At 48.1% G+C, this 15,246-nt stretch overlaps 1 protein-coding gene across 7 annotated transcripts in view; it reads left to right on the top strand.

Moving 5' to 3' along the window:
- Positions 1-15,246, top strand: part of AMOTL1 (angiomotin like 1) — a 166,236-nt gene that overhangs the window by 27,459 nt on the left and 123,531 nt on the right. For all 7 annotated transcript variants that reach the window (XM_005667237.3, XM_021062681.1, XM_021062683.1 and 4 more), the window contains one exon: positions 5,072-5,122. In XM_005667237.3, coding sequence (XP_005667294.2) covers positions 5,072-5,122 — 51 coding nt within the window. The remainder of the gene's footprint in view (positions 1-5,071; positions 5,123-15,246) is intronic.

Raw genomic sequence — 15,246 nt, forward strand, 5'->3', positions numbered from 1 at the left:
ACAGCTCCGATTGGACCCCTAGCCTGGGAACCTCCATATGCCACGAGAGTGGCTCAAGAAATGGCAAAAAGACAAAAAAATAAATAAATAAAAAATAAATAAAATAAAATATACCTTCTTGCCCCACTAAGCAGAAAATAGTCACACCTGAGTTGATGATTGGGGTTGGAGCAAAATTTCATTGAGAACTGTATTGTCTTTAATTGGGAGTCATAATATGGATTCAACTTGTTTAAAAAATTTACATACATGTTTGAATAGGCCTAAAAGATCCCCTCTACCAGGACACACAAGAAGCTGTGTGTGGCTGGCGCTGCGGTTTGGGGATGAGACTGGGATAGGATGGGAAAGGGCGCCTCTGTTGCTCAGTTTATACGCCTCGGTTCTAAATGTTTCTTCCTTCACCTTGGATATATATTATTTGCTTAGCTAATAAAAATTAAGGAAAAACATTTCAAATTATACATAACATATTCAATAAAAGTATTAATATTTATTAATACCTTATTATTAGCTTTCTATATATGAAGACATTTTAAAGCAAGGGGTGAGTTCCCAGATGCACTCCCAAAAGTCTGTTCACCTCACGATTAGACATCAGCCCTTTGTGGACTGTGTTTCCATGGAAAACCAAAGTCCTAGAAATAGTTCATCCTGAGCCCCAGAAATATTTCCTCCTGGCTGCTTTCTCCCCTCATGTCCCACTGTGTAATAAATGCTGCCCCAGAAATAAGATCAGAGACTCCCTCCCTGTCTTCAGGGGCCATGGCAGCAGGAAGACCACTCTCCTCCTGGGACAGTGGTCCAGCAAGCCCAAGCCTTCTCTGTGGGGTGGGGTGTGGGGGAGGGCCATTCCTCATTTCTCCATGGTAAGTTCTCCATAAATGCTGTTTGATTAACAGAGAACATTATGGCTTGCTCTGCTCTGCCTCCTAAGATAGAAAATTGGAATCATATATTTTAGAAAAAACTGTCAACAACAAATATTGAAATGAGACAAATATTTTCTTATTGATCTTCAGCTGATTAAGAAACTTAACTACAGTGCTGCAAGGAAACTTCTTGGCTTATATGTCATCCATCTATAGGAACAAATTAAAGTCCATCATGAGAAAGAAAAAGTTGGCAGACTCCAGAACCTGGTAGAATATTTAGAATAGTCTTCCTATAGGAGTGCCAGGTCCCAGCTTCACAGAAACCCTTTTTTTTTTTTTGACCATGCCTGCAGCCTGTGGATGTTCCTGGGCCAGAGGACACATAACCAACTTTCAAGCCACCTCTTAGAAAGCAAACTAAAAGTGGGACAGTTGTACATTGCCCTTAATTTGATGCATAATCTGCAATTAGTGATTTCTTTCAGTAACTCCAAGTGGTTAAAGGAGAGAAAAGAGCCCATTTTCTCATCTGTAAAGGAGCTCGCCATCTAATAACTAGCTATTACTTCCTTGATTTTCACAATGTAATCGTCTCTTATCTACAGGCTCTCAATGGTTTAGTTATTGTACTCTCGCCACTCCCTTCTGAGTTAGGTATGATGATTCTCTCCATCCTCATAAAAAACCAAGGGTAGGAGAAATTATACTAGTTCATAGTGGAACTGGTATTAGAACCAAGGTCCGGCCTAGCCCAAAGTACTCTGTAGACTGTCTTTCTTGGAACATAAAGCCCAGTTGCTCCCAATACGATGGGGGAAATGGAGAAGACTGGTCCTGCAGACCGTCCAGCTGAGCTCACCCAGGCATGGGATCAGGGGTCAAAATCTCCTATTCCGACCAAGAACTGACCATTGGAATTTGGCAATGTTAAGGCCAGTCTTGACCTTGACAAGAATTACTTTGGAAGAGTGGTGCGCTAAAAGCCTGTTTACCTTTATTTTATTTTACTGTCTTTTTGCCATTTCTAGGGCTGCTCCCGCAGCATATGGAGATTCCCAGGCTAGGGGTTGAATCAGAGCTGTAGCCACTGGCCTACGCCAGAGCCACAGCAACATGAGATCCGAGCCGCATTTGCAACCTACACCACAGCTCACGGCAACGCCGGATCCTTAACCCACTGAGCAAGGCCAGGGATTGAACCTGCAACCTCACGGTTCCTAGTTGGATTCATTAACCACTGAGCCACAACAGGAACCCCTGCCTATTTACCTTTAAAAGCGAAAGAAAGACTTGGGAACAACGAGGATAAAGAATTCTTTGCTGAATTTTGTTGTAAACTAAAGCTGAGACTTGAGACTGATAAGTGGAGAGAGAGGTGCAGTCGGGAAGGATTTCTTCTTAAAGATAGAAACTTAGTAGCATGTTTGCATACTCTGTTCTGGAATGATCTAGAACAGAGGAAAACATTAATTTAGGTAACAAGGGGGAAAAGCCATGTGGGAGGGCACACGATCTGATCCACAAGGGAGGAGTTGGCTTTAAGTGAAGAACAGACAGTTTATCCCCAGTAACAGAAGAGCAGGAGAGTAAGTAAACCTGGCAGCTGGAGAGAGATTGCTAGACTTCACTAATATGCCCTTGAGGTCGGTGGTCACAAATTGAAAAGAAGAGCAGTCAGCACGATGGCTTGCTTCTCCGCTCATGTTTAACTGAGTGCTGGCAGAGGGAAAATGAAGAATCAGATTTTACCAGGGTTATAGTTTTTCCAAGGACTTAAGAGAGAGAGCAAGAAAGAGATGGATTCGAAGGTGTATATAAAGGAGAAATGATGATAATAAACATAGAAACTAAGCTGGTTAAAGGAAGAAGGACGCTTAAGAGGAGAGTAAGGAACAGAGAAAAGGTCAGGAGATAAGTAGACTATAGGAGCTGTTGGGATCAATGAGACCTGGGGTTAGGATAACAAAGAAAAAGTTGGAAAGGTAGGAGGTGGTGGTTGGAGATTGGGATGCTTGGTGTTGAGATTACCGGTGATGTCCCTATGAGAGCAGGGAGTGGGGAGAGTTGAAGGTCCAGGAAGTGGTTTGTTGAAGAGCTGAGAGACAAGACTATGAGAAGACTCCATTCGATAGATTCAGAAATAAGAATTATGGGAATCGTATTGGGGAGAGTGACAGTGATCCAGATGCTAATAGCTTCAAGGAATGAGCTAGACTAACACAAAGGTCTAGAGCTGGTTGCCATAAGTAGGGGTGGTGGGCAAGGGGGTTGGTTATTTTCAAGGAGCGCCAGGGTTCCGTCAGAGTAAGAAATTGGAAGGAACACTCAGAGAAGAGGCTGGGGACATTGGGGATTGTGATGAACCATGAATTCCTGCCGGCAAATGGAGGCTTCTAGGAGACGGGCACACATTCATCCTAGCACATTTGCTTCTTGGAGTTGAGAGTTCAGATTGCCAGGAGGGGGGACAAAAGAAGAGGATAGAGAGATAGACTAGGCAGCTTGAGAATAGCTACTTCAATGGGGAAGGACAGCCTCAGCCTGGTCTCCATTTCTCCATGAGCACTTTGGCTAATGTGGCTTCTTTCTGTCCTCCATGGTAATTCGTAAAACAAAAAGCTGAAGCTGGAAAACCCAAAGATGGCTGAGTGTTTACAGAATGAGGGCGCCTTGGCACAGATCCTGGGGGCCCTCAGGCTGCTGCAGCTGGTGATCTGGTTAGTCTGTGTCTAGAGAAGCCTCCCAGGACTTTGCCCAGACTGTTGACTCTCTGGCTAATCCATCTCCAAGGACAGGAACAGAGAAGAGACAACCATTTTCCATATTTGCACCTTCCTTCCTCTGGCCTCCTCCCAGCATCTCTCTACAGCACATCCCCAAAGCCCAGGGCCCTCCCAGGTGAGCAGTCAGGCAATCCTGGTGGAAAACAACTGGTGCACAGCCCAAGGTATTCAGGTCACTGACCCAGAGAGGCAGATTTCCGCAATCTGACGCGAATTTCTTCAGGATCTACAACTTGGACTTTCAGACCCTAACTTCTGTCTCTACATTCTGTATTTGAAATCGCTCAGCTCTTTTTATAATAGAAAGAGCACGACTCTGTTCCACCCCCCACCCCATCCACCTTCCCATGGGGCTCGCGCGCGCGCGCGCACACGCACGCACACAACACACACACACACACAATCACAGAGCACAGTCATCCATAAGTTGCTTAACTTCTGAGTCTCGGTTTCCCTACCTGTGAAACGGAGATATATTTATTGCTTTCCCTGCTCGAACCACGTGGTCTCTTAAGAGGAGGAAATACTGTTGGAGTGGAGTTAGAATTCGGGTTCAAAAACAAGGAGAGGGTTGGAGATACTGGAAGCTTCTCCTCCCTTGCGGCGAGGAATAGTCAAGCTCTGAAAATCCGGCATCTCCCCATGAAAAGCACAGAAAACAACAACAACCCCCCCCCCCAAAACAAAACAACAAAACGATTTCCCAAGCCTTGGAGTAGAGCAGACATAATACCAAAAAAACAGGAATCGTTTTAAAATTGGTTATGCTCTGATTTGTAATACATGGTCAAGGGGGTTGGGGGTGGGGTAGACACCCTCCAACCCGGAGTTGGGAGGCAGCGCGCGCGCCGCTGCCCAGCGTGACGGCTGCGGTCGCCTAGCAACGGGCGGCGGGGATGCGCGCGGGGCGCTCTGCCGGGTGGGCGCCGGGAGCTCGCTGCCACCGCTGCCGCTGCTGCCGCGCGCCCTCGGGCCTCCCGGACCCGCTGGGAAACTTTGGGGCTTCTGGGCGCCGGGGCGGCAGCGGCAGGCCCCGCAGATGTTGCGATGCGCTACTCAGGATGAGGGCTGAGGGCTGAGGGCTGAGGATGAGGTCGCCGCCCAGCGCTCCCGGCCAGGGGATCTGCCGGGTCTCACCCATGGAAAGTTGGCGCGCATCTGCCAGCGCCCGGAAGACTCTCAATCCCCGGGCCGAATTGTCCCCCCACCCCCGCCAAGTTTCTTTGACAATAACCTTATCCCCAGTGGATTGGGCGTCCGGAACCCCGTGTGGCGCCGGGTTCACCGATCCTGGTCTCTGGGAGAGAGAAACCCGCGCTTTTCTAAGGGACCTGCGCGGTAATTGATGCTTAGTCGATTCGCCCTGAATGGTTGCGATTCTATTTTTGTTTTGTGCTTTTCTTCTTTCTCCAGACAGTGAGTTTGTGGAAGCCTCCCCTGCGCCCTACAGCCCGGAGGAGTTAGGTAAGTCTGCCCTTTTGCCTTTTCTTCTCGACGGCATTCCGTCCGAGAACCGCGAGTCGTGGGGGGGAGGGGTATGCCTAGGGCTGGATCAGCAGGAGGGACGGAGAGAAAAGGCCAGGGGACACTTCCCCAGCTGCTAGTTCCCTTCTCTGTGAGAACTGGCCATTTCCTGGCGCGTGTGCTTTGGGGGTGGTAGGGAAAGTGTCAGCTTTTCCGTGTGTGTGTGTGTGTGTGTGTGTGTGTGTGTACGGGTCTGTGTTGCTGCTCTGAGGAGCGAGGCACAGCAAACTTCCGATCTGGGGCCTCTGAGAACAGCGGGACTCATCCTGCCTGGAAGGACCCCGGCGGGGCTGGCTCTGCCTAGCCAGTTCCTGGCACAAGAAGGGCATCGTGTGGATTAGTCCTTAACCTGAATTGAATGGAGTTCTGGGCCAAAAAAACGGTCCAGTAATTAACATGTCAGGACCTAGGAACTGCGTTCTTCCCAGATTTCAGCTTCAGGTGTCTGGGAATAGCGCATTTCATCCTCATCTGCCTGTCATTCTAAGTGTAGATTTGTGGCGGGTGAATGGTGACACTCTGGTCAGAGACAGGCTTCCTTGTGTGAAGAGGAAGAAATCTGCATTGTCAGGATCCCTCTAAGTCTTCCTGCCACCCAGTCTCACTTGGTGGCTTAGCGGTTGGTGGTTTTTGTTTATTTTTCTCACTCTCTGGGTTTAGTTAAGCTGCTGACAATCTGGGCTGTCAAGTCTGTCCTTGCTGTTCTTTTATCACCAGCTTGAACATCTTGCCTTCCTTCCATGAAATGACAGCTGTTTAAAAATGTTTATCCACAGTAAGGCTCTCAGCCTTGGGTACCTTGTGTCTGGTCAACCCCCTCCTCCTGGGCTGTGTGTCCTCAGCAAGTCCTGTGGCACCTGAAGGAAGCACAATTCCATTGCAGTGACTTCCATGCATTTCTAGGAGCCAGACACTCAATATAGGTCTAGTTCAAGGAGGACCCTTCTGAGGTAGGGAAGAGGACCTCGTTTTATTCAGAAGATGTGTTTCTGACAAGTTGTGAAGCACTGGCATCTCTGGAAATGGCATCATAAATTAAATGCATGAGCAAAACTAGCTTTTAAAGGTATGCCAGGGTGAGTCCTTTCATGAAATGAAAATGACATCTAAACCGTAGCTGTGCATGAAGTGACTTAATAAGAGAACCAGTTCTTGATGATCTGCTCCGTGCGTGTTTAATTGTGCATTAATGAGAGTGGCACTGGTGCTCCGAGGTGTGACAGAAGCTGTTTGGTCCTCTTGAATTATAGACAAAGCATAAGCCATGGCAGAATGAGCATTGCTTGCCCTGAGAAACCACCCGTATAACTACCTAATTGTTTGCATTCATACAATGATTTATGTACCAGAAAGGCCCCGGCGGCTGACCTGCTTTCCATTCCATCTCTACCCCGGGGTCTAAGAGACCGGACTGCCCAGCTGGGCTCTGATCAGTAGGGGGAGCCCTGCAGATGAGCAGGAGGAAATCAAAAAGCAACCTTTTTTCTCTTCCAGTTTCTCATAAGAAGGTGAGAGTGTTATAGGAATCGTGGGTTTCCCTCCTGGTCTCTGGGATGACAGGATGATTGAGAATGTAAAATACAAGTCAGACTTTGAGACCAGGGTTCTCCCTACTTTAGTTTTCTTAGTAGAGATGTTAACCAGTCTAGTTTCTCATCTTTGAAAAGCTGGGATTTGGAGTTCCCATTGTGGTGCAGCGGAAAGGAATCTGACTAGGAACCATGAGGTTGCGGGTTCCATCCCTGGCCTCATTCAGTGGGTTGAGGATCTGGCATTGCCATGAGCTATGGTGGAGGTTGCAGATGCGGCTTGGGTCTGGCGTTGCTGCTGCTCTGGCGTCGGCCAGTGGCTACAGCTTGGATTGGACCCCTAGCCTGGGAACCTCCATATGCCTATGCTGCGGGTGCTGTCCTAAAAAGACAAAAGACAAAAAAAAAAAAAAAAAAAAAGATGGGGTTGTGCCAGGTGACCTCTAAGGTGTCATCCAGTTCCAGCCTCCTGAGACCCTAAGTCAAAAGAGGCCCAAAGCTTCTGGGTATTTATTATTATTACACCATGCTGTTTGGGTGTATGGGGTCTTGGTGCAAAGGGTTATTCTCTTCCCGATAGAGCAGCTCACTCTTGTTTCCAAGCTATTTGGGTCAAAGAGGGAGCTAGCATTTCTCCCTTGGAAAGAATCTTGATACTTTTGGGTGCTTTTCTTAGACACACAGAGGGAACGATGCCTCCTACAGTGGTTGATGAGCTTGTCAAGCAGCCATGCTCTCCAGAGCACAGAAGAGCATAGATCCAGCCCCTGGCCAGGATGTGAGGGACCTGGAGAAGAGGTAGAGGGAGATCAGAAAAACTTAGTTTGAATGGACACTGCACTTCCTTGTGACCTTGGGCCTAGGTTATGGGTCAGCTTAAGTGGAGACCTTGCATGGCTGTTGCGAATGGGGTATGTGAAGTCCTAGCCTCATATGTTGTATGTGTGGGTTTTCAGGAAGTGCTTATTGCTGTCACTTTACTATTACTCATTTGAAAGACACTGGTTTCCTGTCCATGAAGGACGGAATGGCTCTCATCAATGGTCCCAACCTATTAACTAAAACCATTTTTATTTCTAGAAATTTCTCTGCAGCTTACCTAGTCTCCAAACGCAGAGGCTCAGGAATGGTGATCAGGTTGGTTGAATTATTTAGTGATCTGTTCTTGGAGCAGCATGTGGAATGGTGTTCAATCTGGGGTCCTTGTCCATCCCACGACTTCCTCACGGCATAATAGGTAGTCTGTTTCACCTCCAGATTTTCATGCAAGTCTCCAGATGAGCTACTGCTAGTTCTTTGGGGGGATTTATTCTCAGTGTTGCCATAAGATCATGTAATGATATCAAGTGGCCAACGAGGGGCTTTTGAAAAGGCAGTGGAAACAGGAACCTGTCTCTAGGTGAATGCTGTGTTGAAGGTGTCCTCTGATGCAGAGTCCAGAAATATGCTCCCGCTCCTGTGATGGTACCATTTTCTAGAGGCAATGCCCACACCTCTCCGTGGTCTTTCTGTAGCCCCACCCATCGGTAGAAGAGATGGCCATCTGTGGGGTAAGAACGAAAGCATGGAGAGTTGGGATGAACCCAGGCATGACCATGCCTGCCTCTGTTTAAGAACCTTTACCAGCATCCACCTTCTGGAGGAGAGACTTTTGGTTAGCTGTGGGACTAACAGTGGTTAATGAGCTTGAAGGACCGCCGTGATTTGCATCATCCCCACTCACCGTAATTTTCTAAAGACGTTGAACTGTAGGACAGTCCTTTAAATTCAACTCTGTTCCCTCTGCCTGCCTCCCCTTCCTCTCCCTTCTCCCTTCCTCCCCTGGCTGCCTCCTACCCCTCCCTCAACACGAAGCCCGTGTGGCAGGTGTTCCTAGTGGTTCTTAACCCTGCACATTAGAGTCAGGGGAGTTATTAAAAGTCCTGGGACCAAGTCCAGGCCCTGATCAATACCATCAGAATCCTTGCAGTGTGGACGCAAGCGTTGGTGTTTGTATCAGTGTGTATTTTGGAAACTGGATCTCGGAGTTCCCATCGTGGCTCAGCAGAAATATATCTGACTAGTATCCATGAGGATGCAGGTTCGATCCCTGGCCGTGCTTGAAAAGGTCTGGCGTTGCTGTTGAACTGTGGTGTAGGTCACAGATGCGGCTTGGACCTGGCATTGCTGTTGCTGTGGCTGTGGCTGTGGTGGAGGTTAGCAGCTACAGCTCTGATTAGAGCCCTAGCCTGGGAACCTCCATATGCCATGGGTACCACCCTAAAAAGACCAAAAAAAAAAAAAAAAAAAAAAAAAAAAGAAACTGGATCTCAAGTGACTCCAGTGTGGAGCCAAGGTTGTAAGCTACTGTGCAGGTTGTGGCCCCCTCATTCTAATTTGTAAATGTAGCCCCGAGCCCAGGGTCTGGCCCATGTAAGTCTTCAGTAAATGCGTATTGTATGAGTGAGTGAGGGTCACCACTGAAATGCTTTGTCTTGTCATAGTTATTATATTCCTAAGATTGGCCTCTCTGCACCTTATCACAGTGCCTTGGGGCACTCGAATCCTTTGACTTTTGACCTCTGTCTCTCTTGTTTGTTCATTCCTTAGGCATAGGCTGTTTATTTTCTTTCTTAAAAAACTGAAGTTTTAAACCACCTTTAGCATGAATGTAGCACATACTTACGAAAGGATGGCAAAGTCCACCCGCTTACCACCCAGAAGCACACGGATCCTTGTTTCCCTAACTTCCCTAGTCTGCTGTCTTTAGGGGTTGCCTGACCCTCTGGCATGCCTCAGGGAGGCTCCCTGTGACCTTTCCTGAGTCCCCATAGGACTGTTCATGAGAATAGCATTCTTTTTTTTTTTTTTTTTTTTTTTTTTGTCTTTTTGCATTTCTTGGGCCGCTCCCGTGGCATATGGAGGTTCCCAGGTAGGGGTTGAATGGAGCGTAGCTGCCAGCCTAGCCAGAGCCACAGCAACGCGGGATCCACGCTGCTTCTGCAACCTACACCACAGCTCATGGCAACGCCAGATTGTTAACCCACTGACAAGGGCAGGGATCGAACCCGCAACCTCATGGTTCCTAGTTGGATGCGTTAACCACTGCGCCACGACAGGAACTCCGAGAATAGCATTCTTGAGGATGACCAAGGTTAATGCCCCCAGGGCCACTGTACCATGAGAAAGGATTTTTCTTGTGCTATTCTTGCCTTCCTTGTTCAGGCAGGATGTAGGGGCTTTATTAAAATAAATGATAATATTTGTGTAGCTTCTTTAAAACAGTAACATAAATGTTTGCCAGCGCACACCCTTGCCCTCCTAAAATATGAGCTGAGATTGCATTGCTGGGTAATAGTACTTAGGGCAGTCAGAGCACAGCAGCTGCTGAGTATAAAATTAGTCAGGTTAAGCTGACTGCCGTAACAAACAAACCCAAATGTCAGTGGCTTAACGCGATAAAGACAGTGAAGACACTGTGTCTTGTTTGGGTTGTAGTCTAGTGTTGAGCTGTCGGAGGGCTCTGCTCCACATGGCCCTGGAGGCCCCAGGCTTCTTCCCTGCCTTGGCTTTACCATACCCTAGGCCATCAGGTTCCTTTCCAGCATCCTTGGCATCCATTTGGCAGATAAGTGAATAAGGTGAGCAAGACACGTATGCTCGCCATGGGGGTCTCAGCCCACAGGTAATATACTCACCTTCCCTCCTATTCCCAAAGTGGGAGCTAGTCCATAGCCTCACCCAAATGGAAGGAAACTGGGAAACAGAGTCGAATAATGTTTCAGGAAGAAGAGGAGCTCACTTTCATCAGGGATCATTAGCTGTTCCTATCAGTAAAGGTCTCTTATAGCCCTAACCACAATGATTGAACTACATCTTGGCTATGTAGCAACTTGGTCTTTGTATTGTTTAGGACACTGGTTTGGCCACCACAACGAAGGCTAAAATGGCAGAGACTGGAACAAGAAACAAGTTAAATTCTCTTTCACTTAGAGTGTAAGCAGTCCAGGGCGATGTGGTGGCTTCATCATCATCTGATATCCTCAAATATAGTTTCCATGCAGTGGTCTAAGGTGGCTGCTGCAGATCCCACCATCACATCCACATTCCAGTCTGTAGGAAAGAGAGAAGGAAAATGGAGGGTAACCTGAAAGCTGCACACATCATTTCACTTATATCCCTGTAGCCTCAACTTTAGTTAGATGGCCATATGTGCCTCCAAGAAGGCTGGGAAATCTGGGTGGGAGTAAAGTGGATCTATTACTGGAAGAATGATTGAGTAGGATGCAGTGGAAAAGAGGGGCTGGATAGCTAATAATCTTTTCAACAAGTTCTAGGAAGCATGTCTTAGTGCTTAAGGGCGTGGACTCGAGTCACACTGAGTGGGTTTGAACTTTGTTCCGCCTCTTATTTGTTTGATGATCTTGGGCAAGTTAGTTAATCTATATCTCTGTTTCCTAATCTATAAAATCCTGTGGCGGCTCTTCCAGACCCACTCACCATCTCTACCACCCTGTTCTGTGCCTTGGAAGACTTACTCTTGGAATATAGCTTCTGGCTTCCAGTTGGCTTAGGCCCGTGGGCGTTACTGGCAGGAGGTGGGAGGTGGAAACCGAGACGTGTCCAGGTGCCATATCAAGGTGCTTAGTCCCTTCTCGTCAGGGACCACATGGCTGCATTCGTCTAAGCCCCTGCCCCCTCTCTTATAGCATCACATCGTCTGGATTCTGGAATCTCCTCTTCCAATTGACAGTGGTGGCAGCTCCTCCAGGGTGCTCCTCTGTCACCAGTGTTCCTTCACCCTGCCCATCCTACTGTCACAGCAGTCCCTTCATCAGGCTCTCTTGAGTCACTTTTTGGGGGCATACCATCCATTTCTTGTTAAGACCCAAACTGGGATAATGGGTCTTGGCCACAAATCATGGTGGTGAGGGGCAAATGGGTTTTATTTCTTTTAATCCTTTAAATTTATTTATTTCTTTTTAATGGCCAAACCTGTGGCATTAGAGCTGGGGGTCTAATCAGAGCTGCAGCTGCCAGCCTGCACCACAGCCACAGCAACACCAGATCCAAGCCACGTCTGCGACCTACACCCCAGCTCGTGGCAATGCCAGATCCTTAACCCACTGAGTGAGCCAGGGATCAAACCCCTGTCCCTGTGCATACCATTTGGGCTCTTAACCTGCTGAGCCTCAACGAGAAGGCTGCAAATGGGTTTTAGAAGAAACCCTTGAATGTAGTTGCCATCATTAGATGTTTGCTGTGTTTCATGTTCCTAGGCGAATGCCCTGATCCCTCAGTCAAACCTTCTGAAAGACCTGACTTTTGACACAAAAATTAGAGTTCCCTCTGTGGTGCAATGGGTCGACAGTGTCTCGGGAGCACTGGGATGCAGGTTCATGCCGCATCTGTGGCTTAGGTTGCAACTCCGGCTCAGATCTGATTCCTGGCCAGGGAGCTCCATGTGCCACGGGGCAGCAAAAAAAAAAAAAAAAAAAAAAAAAAAAAAAAAAAAAAAATTAAATAACATGGCCATTCATCTCCTTTTCCACCATTCCATGTTAGGAGGATGCAGCAAAGTCAAGAGTAGTGAACACATTTGTTCCTGCATCCAGAGTTTCTTCCCCCTCAATACATGGGGATGAACAAGGAGGAAGGTCCCAGGCCTCTTATTTATTCACCAACTCCGTGCTGTGCACTTTGCTTGTGTAAACACTCTACTCAGCTTCTCCAGTTGGAGTTTAAATCATGTCACCAACATTGATAGCCCCAAAGATAATGATTTCCAAGGATTTGTCTGCTCACATTACTGACAAATCAAGTCCTTCTCTAAGGCTACGCTCCAGTTTTAGGTCTGAGAATTCTGAGGGGTGCTCGTTCACAGCCACAGAGTCAGCTCTGGCTGCTTAGCGCTTTGTCAAGAGAGCTGGAATCCAGATCCACATTCTTGAGGCCGGTGGACACCTTGATAACTGTGCCACATCCTCTTTCCTCAGAAACTGGTGACCACACGACATAGCCATTGCTGCTGCCACCTCTGTTCCCACCAGAACCCAGAGGCTTGGCATTTGTCTGATGGGAACCTAGGTGCTGGCCACCCAGCCGAGGCCACCCCTCTCCTATGCGTAGGAGAGGACCCGGGGCCTTCTAATCACCACACAAGCCCAGATTCACTGAGGGTTAGGATCAGGTTGGCTCCCTGCCCAGCGCTGAGCTGGTCTCCAAATGGCCAGGACCGTTCACCCCAGTCCTGGGCCGACCCCAGACCTCCGCACCCTTGGAAGCCTATCTGCCCTGCCTTCCTCCTCCACCCCCCACCCCACCCCCAGTGTAGCCTCTGAGAGGGAGGGAGTTCTCACCACCCTTTAACTTTTTCTCAGGATGACTGACAGTGGAAAATTCAGTTCCCTCCTCAGGAAACCTCACCCTACGCAGGGGTGTGGTCTGGCCTCCTGGCTCCAACAAAACAATCACAGACTGGCTCACTATTGTTATAGCTCCCTAAATCTGGGCGCTCCGTCTCTTCCATGATTGATCTCCTTGAGGTTTATCAGCTCAGTTCATCCGCAGAACAACTCAGGGAAGCAGAAGGAATTGTTTTCATCTCATGGAGGAAGAAGCAGAGGCTCAGAGGGGTTGAATTGTCTACCCAAGTCACACAGCTAGTCTAACTAAGGTGAAACGACTCCAAATTTAACCTCTAGCTCCAGAGCCAGTCTCTGTTTCTTGGAGAGGAGAATATACACGTTGCCCTCCTTGCAGGGGGATTTGGTTGTGGGTTGAAGGCTCTAAATTAGGTAAAAGTTACTAGCCCAGGGCCCGGCTGCACAGTGTATGGCTGTTCAGTACATACTTGCTGACTACATGAATGAACAGTAGGTACTCAAAGCCATAGGTATAGTTGTTTTCTTTAGACCGCCAAATAAGGACTCATGAAAAAGTTCTCCAAAGGAATTTTCCATAATGAGATCTGAAACAACGACCAGAAAAACTGTCTCTAGCTTCCTTCAGCACAGTTCAATCTGTATGCCAGTGCCGAGTCCCTGGGACAGGAAACCTCTTATGGTTTCCTGATGGTGCCACTACTCTACTCTCTCTAAAGGAAACTAGACCTTTGCAAGCAGCATAACTGGGGGCAGGATGGTGGAAGCCTGACGAGGAATCTGAAAGTGTCACTGAGAGCAGGTGGATTGGGTGTAAAACTCATCGCAGATTTCCCACTGTGGCTCAGCGGGTTCAGAACCTGACTAGTATCCACGAGGGTGCAGATGTCAGGCCTGGCTTTGTTCAGTTGATTAAATATCTGGAGTTGCCACAAGCTGTGGGGTAGGTCGCAGACGCGGCTCGGATCCCGCGTTGCTGTGACTGTGGTATAGACCGGCAGCTGTAGCTTCGATTTGACCCCTAGCCTAGCGACTTCCACATGCTACAGGTGTGGCCCTAAAAAGAACCACCCCCCCCAAACTTATAGCCACTCCCCTAATGTTTGCTCTCAAAGTGATACTACGCATGGCCCAGGAGGTGAGGTTTTGTGTCGGGGGTTCTTGCTGGTAGAGAGAATCAAGGAGGAAGGGAAAATAACCATTATCCGCCTTGGCTGAAAGAGCAAGGAAGGAGGGGTAAAATGCACACACGCACACATGCACACACACAGGAAAATGGAGCGGGCGTTTCCTTGCCAAAGAGAAAGCGATGTATTACTAGAAAAATATAGAGCCGTGTCCACTTGTTCCTGAATGTTAAGCACAGACATGACCGCCTAGCAAGGATGCTATTCCATCCATTGTTCAGGACTTCCAGAGTCTGAAGAGTGTTAAATAACCAGCTCGATCTGTTCAAGAAGGCTATGATTATGGTTTCTAGGTTACATTCTTCCTGGATGATCTTTCTGGAATATGTCCTGTTGGTGTGGGGTTCTCTCTAATCCGTTGTGCCATGGGGGGCACATTAAAACGGCTTGCAAAGACAAGTCCTTGCAAGGACTTCTCTCTCTCTCTGGGTCAGCCCTCCCTTCGCCCCCGTTCTCTCCTCTTCTCCCTCCCTCCCTTCCTCCTGCATCTCAGCCTCAGCCCCACCCCTCAGTCTGTCTCCTCCCCCCTTCCCCTCCTGCTGCCTCCTTCCTGTTCTCATCTTAAGTTGGAATAGGGACAGAAAAGGCAGTGCTTGCCTTGCGAGGGCCCTCCGCCAGAAAAATGGAACAGGTCAAATTATAAAAAAGGATTGAAAAAGAATGCTCTTTGGCAAAATGGGGGAAACAGATGTTCAGGGGTGGTTTTTCTGTCTCAGGCTGTCTGCTGCTTGCTGAAGAAACACACTCCTTACAGGCTGGCTGGATCGGACATTCATCATCACGGCACACACGGGGTTGTTTTAACGTCAGATCTGTGTATATATTTATCTCTACTTCATTCTCCTCTCCCTGTGACCTTTGTACCCCCACATCCAAAGTTGGCAAGATTGCTGACCACCTGGTAGCAGATTTATTTTCAGTCTCTTCGCAGAGAGTTTTTTTAGGACTGCCAGGAAGGGTGGACACTGGAGCTGCTTTCAGGTCAC

Source organism: Sus scrofa, chromosome 9, assembly GCF_000003025.6.
Source record: "Sus scrofa isolate TJ Tabasco breed Duroc chromosome 9, Sscrofa11.1, whole genome shotgun sequence".
NCBI classification, from domain to species: domain Eukaryota; kingdom Metazoa; phylum Chordata; class Mammalia; order Artiodactyla; family Suidae; genus Sus; species Sus scrofa.